General features: G+C 33.8%; 1 protein-coding gene across 1 annotated transcript; it reads right to left on the minus strand.

Annotated features, from left to right (window-relative positions):
• Nucleotides 1-261: 261 nt before the first annotated feature.
• Nucleotides 262-6,807, minus strand: LOC100794043 (phosphatidate cytidylyltransferase 1). The gene is made up of 12 exons (XM_003536178.5): nucleotides 6,580-6,807; nucleotides 4,912-5,054; nucleotides 4,347-4,600; nucleotides 4,066-4,217; nucleotides 3,743-3,884; nucleotides 2,850-3,006; nucleotides 2,534-2,581; nucleotides 2,351-2,437; nucleotides 1,548-1,676; nucleotides 1,390-1,446; nucleotides 621-704; nucleotides 262-521 (listed from the first exon to the last, which is right to left on the minus strand). Exons 2-12 carry the CDS (start codon nucleotides 4,984-4,986, stop codon nucleotides 432-434), a joined length of 1,275 nt encoding a protein of 424 aa, XP_003536226.1. The 5' UTR covers nucleotides 4,987-5,054; nucleotides 6,580-6,807; the 3' UTR covers nucleotides 262-431.
• Between the last annotated feature and the right edge of the window lie 1,140 nt (nucleotides 6,808-7,947).

Below are 7,947 nucleotides of genomic sequence, written 5' to 3' on the forward strand. Positions count from 1 at the left end.
CACATTCACAATATTTGCAACATTTGATAGAACAAAATTAATTGTTGATCGCATTAGAATAGAATATATTATCAAACGCGATTCAAACTACATTTAAGGTACTTGAAAAATATTAACACCCCTTCACTTCCAGGAATTGAATACATCAGAGGCATTCAATTACTGCCATTGGCCATGTGAATTATTCTAAGATCACGAGTGAACGGTAGGTAGCTGTTCAAGCAAAGCCATCAATCAACTAATAGAGCGAGAAAAACAGAATGAAACTAACGGTCAACATACACTATGCACATCTTGACAGCTTCTGAACCTTTAATTTGTTTCACTCAAAAGATAGAAAACAAACACATGTACATAGTATCTTTTCCTTTTCCCCTGTATGTGAAGGAATACAATAGAAGGTGACAGAACAAATACACCTCGCCATGAATCTAAGACATCCTAGCAAACCCCTGTTGTAAAATTTCCCCAAGCCTCCAATATAGAGCTTGTTGCTCATCGAATGTTAGGTTCATCGATATCTGAAGCGAACAGCGGCAGTTCCATAAATTAAACATCTTAAATGTTAATTTAGAAATACATATACAAAGTAATATACATAGTAAAATAAATATAATTACCTGGTCCAAAATCATTTCAACCGAGAGAGTTTGCGGCACAACAAATGACTGATGATATATGTATGCAAACACGGCCATAACCATCTACACACCAAGGCAAATTGGTCAGATTTTGCTCGACTTATACATCAAAGCTGGGTACTAGTATGGTTTTGACTTCCAGTCCTAGCCTCAACAAATGAAATGAACAAAACTAAAGATACAAATAGTGTACAGGCGGCAGAATGTAAAGGAGAGTGAAAAGTTAGAAGTTGCAAGTGAGTTCCAAATTTTGGTCTGTTATGTTTATAATATCTAATGGCACCACATGTACAGATGAATAAACATACATTCGCATAAAATACCTATAAGCGCTTTCAAAATGAAATTAAATCAGACCTGGGTCTAAACAGTATGCATTTGACACTCATACTCACTAGACTGGACCACCAAGACTTCCACCAATTGCATGTCTTTGTCATTGAAGATTCTTTTTCTTGTTGAGTTCTTGAAAATTTCTTTGAATGTTTTTAATTTCACACTGAATTAAGGGAATATTAACTTTCTGTCCTACCTATTCAATGTGTACAGTCATTTTTTCCCAACTAGTCCTTTTTCTCTCCTTTTAAACTTAGTTGGGGCAGGGCAGAGACATGGGATAGAATAACATAGTTAGTTTACTATGATGATTAAAAGTTTCCCACAAGGACAAAAAAACATAAGAGTCCTGAGTAGTTAAATATTAATGATTTAAAATAAATTTGTAGATTGCAACATCAAAAGAATCTACCTGGCAATCCATTCTGTCGGTAATTCCACCATGTCCCGGAATACTATCACCAAAGTCCTGCAAAAATGGAAACACACAGCAAGTCTGTTTCTACCTGACCTAAATGGATTATATTTGCTCACATCCTGATTAGAAAAACATAAGTTTTGAGAACATACCTTTATTTTAAAAGCCCTTTTAAAGCCACTTGCAAAGAAGCCTCCAAAAGGTGCAATAATTGAAGCAAACAAGCCTAGACATAAAGAATGCCATTGAATTGGTAGGATTGATATCTCTTTCCAAGAAAACTGCATAAGACAGCATATAATGGGTCGTAAGTTATGATTTTCAGACGTTCCAGGAATCTAGATTGGCATCTCATGAATACAGAATGGTCACTTTTTTATTTTATATGCTGAACCGTGCTTATTAAGTGTTGATTACATGGGAGCTTATATCATAAGCACTTAAGGGAGTGGATGGAAATTAAAGAGGGAACGGGGAGCTCAAGCTATGCAGAAGCTACTCTATGGAACTTAATGAAATAAACTGAAAATAATTAATGAGCCGGTCATGATCTCTTTTTGTAGGTTTATCCAACTACTTAAGTATTTATGTCATAAGATAAGACCGCATAAACTCTTCCCAACATCCCCTTTATCCAAGAAGAATGGAGGTTAAAATGCATTATCCAAATTTGACTTTTCTTTACATTCATGATAAAAACTTACTAAAATGTCTTAATGACTGGACCAATTTGAGAAAGTCATTGCCTGAGCTATGTAAGTCATTGACCCAATTGTTTTCATGCAGATCTATAAGTTTCATGTTCTATGTTTTTTTTTTTAAGTGTTTTATTCCAGAACTCCAATTTGAGGGTTTTTTTTTTGCTATTTAAGGCATCTAAATTGTATTTAAGGCATCAAGTAAATATTGATGTAGAACATAAGATTCAAAGTTCAGCTGAATTTCAAGTGCTTACCCAGTGAGAAATACATCCAGGTAAGGGATAAGATTCTGGCTTAAACAGTGGACCAGGATCACAGTGAAGCCAACCAGTTGACAAATCCTGAATGTTGTTCCCAAAGAGATGTGAGCATTAGTCAGTTTTTTGTTGAATAATGCCTTACAATATATCAATTAGTTATGTATATTACAGAGCTACCTTCCTTGGACACGTTAGCCACTGAGAGCGACCCATGATGTTAGCAAGCTACAAAATGAGTTTTCAATGATAATGTTAGTATTTAGTTCAGAATAACTTGATTGATGTATAAAGACTTAAGCAAGAACTTAATTGCCATGAATGATGAATCCGATCAAGATTTCCGAGTGTTTACTTAGACTGTTGCAAACATTAATAATGCTATAAGAGGAATATAAACATCAACAAGTGATTCTGATTCAATGACAAGCAATCCCCCAACCAAAAAAACATCCCAATTGTTGCATCTTGATTAACAAATTGAAATTCTGCTCACCATAAATGCAGAGATGATGGTGGTAACAGATGCCCCTATAAAACCCTCCCAAGTTTTCTTTGGAGATAACTTGATCAAAGGGGTTCTTCCAAAGAAGAAACCAAAGATATAAGCAGCAATATCATTAATGACAATAAGTGTTGCTGGGAGAAGAAACCTGTACAATAGGTCCAAATACTAGACATTAACATCAATGCAATTAAGAAGCAAAAGTGCAGGACAAGTCTTATTCGTATAATAGCAATGGTCAAACATTAAATTAAATATATGAACAGAATGATTCTATGAAAGCAAATATGCATACACAGAAAATCACTTAAATCTTAGATGATGTCATTATCATCAGTAAACACTACTATTTTTATTAAGGAGAAGAATTAAAATAACACCCTCAACAAACAATCCAAGCAAAAGCAAACAGGATATGGGAATACACTTTAAAACTCAATTCCCTGCAGTCTGATAAGTTGGGAATTGATCTTGTTTTACAGCTTTATTAGCTCTCCTATAATCCTCTTTGATGAGAATATAATTATTTGGTCACCTCCCATGGAGTAGAAAACTATCACTCATGGCTCAATCCCTAATCTTTCCTATCCTAAGGCCTTGATTCCACCATTTGGGTAAGACCAGATAACATCCCATGTGATTCGGCCAACAAGCCCACAAACTATGTAATTTGTTAAACCATTCCTTAAGGTGATTATTATGGCATCAACTACCTGTCAAATAACATTTAAAAAATTTTGGCATAAAAAGTGTCCACTTGTATGAGGAATAGTACTGTGAAGTATGATATGATTTCATGCAAAAGAGAATCCTCAAAAAGTAGTGCAATTTTTTTTTATCATAATTGTTAAATAATCATCATTTCCTTTTATAGGTTATATTACCAGAAAATCCCTTCAAAAATGCTTGCCACGGTGAAGGAGGACTGGCCAAATACAACAATTAGAATCATGTGTGTCCAAGCATACTGGCCAAATTGGTACTTGTACATCTTCTTCTTCAACGTGAGAATGAACCACATAAATCCTGCACTCAACCAATAAAAGGGTAGATAACCAAAGCAGTAACACTCTCACAATATTTAGAAAATAGCCAGTAAAATCACAAAGGTAGAAAACTAGCTCGAAATTTGCCAGGCATCTGACAGAAACATTGCACAAGCACTGGCTAATGAACGTTATAAGATAAGTAGATAAGCATAAGTTACCTGCAATGTACAGGGAGTAGCAGATAACCATGTGATACTTTATAAGATTGCTCACTAGCCAATATAAAACCATGTCTGAAGTTACTGTGTTAACCAGGCATTGACTCAGAATTCGTCCATAAACAAATAACATTGCAGTGAAGAAAAAATGCCTGAAATGATATATGTCAATGACAAGTTACTAAATTTATTTATTTTTTTTTTAAAAAAAGGTTCTGGCCATTAGTTAATCATGAAAAGAATTATTGTACAGCTGCGTGAGTAATGAATTATGTAGATACCAATTTAATAGCCTAAATCCTGGCAGCTGCCTATCTTCATGAGCTCTCCTGAGTAGATTGAACAGCTCCCTTGCCATGAAGATTTGGATAACAACCACCATTGCAGTGATGTAGAGGTGACCCATATAAATGATCAAAACAAAGCCGCCAATCATCCATACAGATGAATATGCTCGAATTAGCATAGACTTGTATTTGCTTTTGTCATTAACCAGTAACTTGGTCCCATTTGCTTTACTAACTTCCGGAATAACCTAAGATAAAGGCATCATAAAATTACCTTCAAATAGTATACAGAAAATTTTCCAGAAAGATACTACAGGGATTCAATTCCCATGTCATTGAAACTGATTACATCAAATTCACAACAGCATCAAGAACAAACCTAAAAGTAATAAAAATAAAAGGACAAACTTTTTAGTTGTCCGATACTTTTGAGTTTTGACACTTTTCCATGTTCTCTTCAAATTTCAGGATCAATTTCTACATGAAATTCACCAATACATTTTTTTAATAGACAAAAGCAAAAGATGATCAAGTGATAAATTAAACTTTAAAAATTAACCTCATTTGAGCGTTTTCGGTGCCTAACCCGACCACTTGTGGTTGATGGGGCGGTGGTACTAGTATCCTTCTGCATTGCTCTTCAATCAGACTTCACCCAATTGGAAGACAATAACAGCACATGTGTAGTCAGATAGTAGACACCTGCAAAGTAAATGACATAAAACATATATCTCTTTGTATATATGAAGCATAATCAACACACTTATACATATGATCTAATTTTTAGATCTTCCAAGCAAAAACCCAGACAAATTAACTTCCATTATATAGCACAAAATTCAGATGATAAAAAGTCAAAGCATGTCATATATGAGGGTAACTAACTAACTACAGAAATAAATGGTGAGCAGGGAAGGTTAGCCAAATGAATTTCGCTAGTTCACTATAACCATCTTATCCACAGGACCACAACCATTTGACCGCAGGGCTATTTACTCACCATTGAGTCTCAATCTCCAGTTAGAATAATAATTATCTTCTACGTTAGGATGCCTACATGATTTTCTCACACAGCTAAGGATCTCAATTATTTTCCATTATTTTAGCCATTACTAATCCTATCCCTATTTCCTATCTTTGACAAAACATTTTAGTTTTTACAGAAAAAGGTACAGATAACAAGTTTTATTCAGTTCATGATTAGTCATCTGCTTTATGAACAACATATCTGATATACTACTTCGGGAATTATAAAACATAATCTAGCATACAATAAATGCCTAATATCTGTAACTTTTCATATTTTAAAAGCATCATCAACCACAGAAAAATCCATTAACACTTTTTTGTTTCACTCGCTCAAGCTCAGTAAGCAAAATTCATCTTTGTCTGGTATTTTTGTCAAAAAAATGAAAAAACCAAACACAAACATCCATCTGTAAGCTCTAATAACAAAAGCCAACCAATATTAAGTTCAAATTCAATAAGGAATACTTGAGGAATCCTCTATCAACTTTTGCTTGAATCACTGAATGGCCAACATCTGCTAAATCTATTTATGACTAAATCCAAATGTAGAGGCACAGTTCAAGAGAGTAGTAGAAGTAGTAGTCAACTAATATCTATCACATGTTACAAAGAATGAAATCATAAATTGAAGCCAAACCCCAACCCTGGGGTGTTAGCTTCAAGTGTTCCTATAACTTCCTAATTTTGAGGAATGCCACATTTTCAACAACTATTGAACCCTAACCACATAGTCCACTAGGTATTCCAATAAAACTCACTCTCGCACAAACTTTCCCTATAAATAAAAAAACAGACATTTGCAGTAACCCTACATCACTATTCCACACGCTTGACTAAAGTCAATGTATTCCCATACCCCTCCCTACTCATCATTCCTCTGCTCTCTACACAAAGCCAAAAGCACGCAAAGAGTTCCCACAAAATACAAATGCACACAACTAAAACTTCCTCTTTCTACTTTTTCTTTTATTTTTAAGGGAGGAAATAAAGCAAAACGACGAATCTCAAATATGATATATGAAAAAGCACTTTCAGATTCAAAATCAGAGACAGTTCCGTCAAGTTAAAAATCCATATCAGAGCAAAAAAAAAAAAAAAAAAGCAAAAACAAAAACACTCGAAAGCAGAGAAGCTGAAAAGTAAACAGGAGATAAACATGTATGAATAAACGACAGTGAGATGGCAAAACGCACGAAACCTGGTTCTGGTGCTGCTGAAGCCGAGCTACGGAAACGGCGGAGAAAACGAAACGAATACTAATAGAAAGAATAAAAGAGAAGCAAGCACAGCACAACGAAGCGGTGTGAAGGCTTCTTATTCGTTTATTCGAAAGCAGAAAACAAGAAATTCTTTCGTGGCGTAGCACAACGAAGCACAGGAGAAGAGGATCATTATTGTGACGGACTCTTTTTTTAAGTTTTTTATTTTATTATTACTAATTTATTATGATGTCATAATAATATTATAGTGTGTAATAAAACTCCTTTTCTTATTATTTATTTTTCTGGTTCAATTTTGCTTTGCCTCATGAAAAATCTTTCCTACAAATACACAAGTGGGTCAAATTAGGGATTGAGACTTGAGAGTTGAGACAGTAGAGATTGAGAGATGCTTCATCCTTCCTTCTTGTCCACTTCAAAATTGACCACATTGTCTTGCCCTATGCTTAATGCTAACCTATTCTATAACATATTTATTGGACATACTTTTTCTTAATTGACATTTAGTAAAAAATTATAAATAAATGTTATGGCATACTTAACGAGTTTTATTCATGATTTTATGGGAGGTTTAATAACCAATAGTAAAAAATATAAGAAAAATAAGTAAGTAGAATTATAAAATATACCTAGTGGCCGAATGAAGGAAGAATTTGCTTCTTTTTTTTTCATATTACTCTCGAATAAAATTGGGTGGTATTCACAGACAAGATTATAAATTTTTGTTTTTCTCCTTAAATCGTCTCCTCTCAAATAAGTGCAAGGTAAATGAAAATAAAGAGGAAGAAACTAGATGAAAGGAAGGTAGAATAAAAACATCAAAATTTTACTATTTATTTGACAGGGAAATTTGAAAAAAAAAAGTTTAAATGTTAGTCCCACATATAAACGAATTTAATAGAGTATACTATTAGGCTATTTTTTACACAATCAATCATATGTATGAGAACATTTCTAAAGAAAGTTGCTTAATGAATTGTTTAGGAAATTTCGTATTCAATGCTATATGGTTAGCTAACCAAATGCTGTTAATTCCAGAGTGCGTACAAATTAACACCACTGTTCTTCTTTGAAGGAATTATTGAGCTCCTCTTTAAGCAACAAATATATATAACTATCAATTTTTAGATAAAGCTTTCAGAAAATAGTGTGACAATGCAAATTAAAGACAGTAAAGTCAAACTCTGATATTTAGAAATGCTGCCTATATATGTTTGCGACTTGCGAGTGGAAGATTATTTCCCCACGAGACTCTTACGAAATAATTATGGATTTTTGGTCCAAGGAGTGGAAGATTAAACAAATTGAATTAGCGTGAGTGTTACATTATACATACAAAAATGCAA

This window comes from Glycine max, chromosome 10 (genome assembly GCF_000004515.6).
Source record: "Glycine max cultivar Williams 82 chromosome 10, Glycine_max_v4.0, whole genome shotgun sequence".
Classification (NCBI taxonomy): domain Eukaryota; kingdom Viridiplantae; phylum Streptophyta; class Magnoliopsida; order Fabales; family Fabaceae; genus Glycine; species Glycine max.

Excerpts from the sequence above, each read along its gene's own strand:
- LOC100794043 (XM_003536178.5), bottom strand. The coding sequence starts at position 4,986 with ATGCAGAAGGATACTAGTACCACCGCCCCATCAACCACAAGTGGTCGG. Across the intron at positions 4,601-4,911 it reads ACCGAAAACGCTCAAATGAG|GTTATTCCGGAAGTTAGTAA; the intron begins GTTAATTTTTAA and ends CCTTTATCTTAG. Across the intron at positions 522-620 it reads TTGAAATGATTTTGGACCAG|ATATCGATGAACCTAACATT; the intron begins GTAATTATATTT and ends TGTTCGCTTCAG.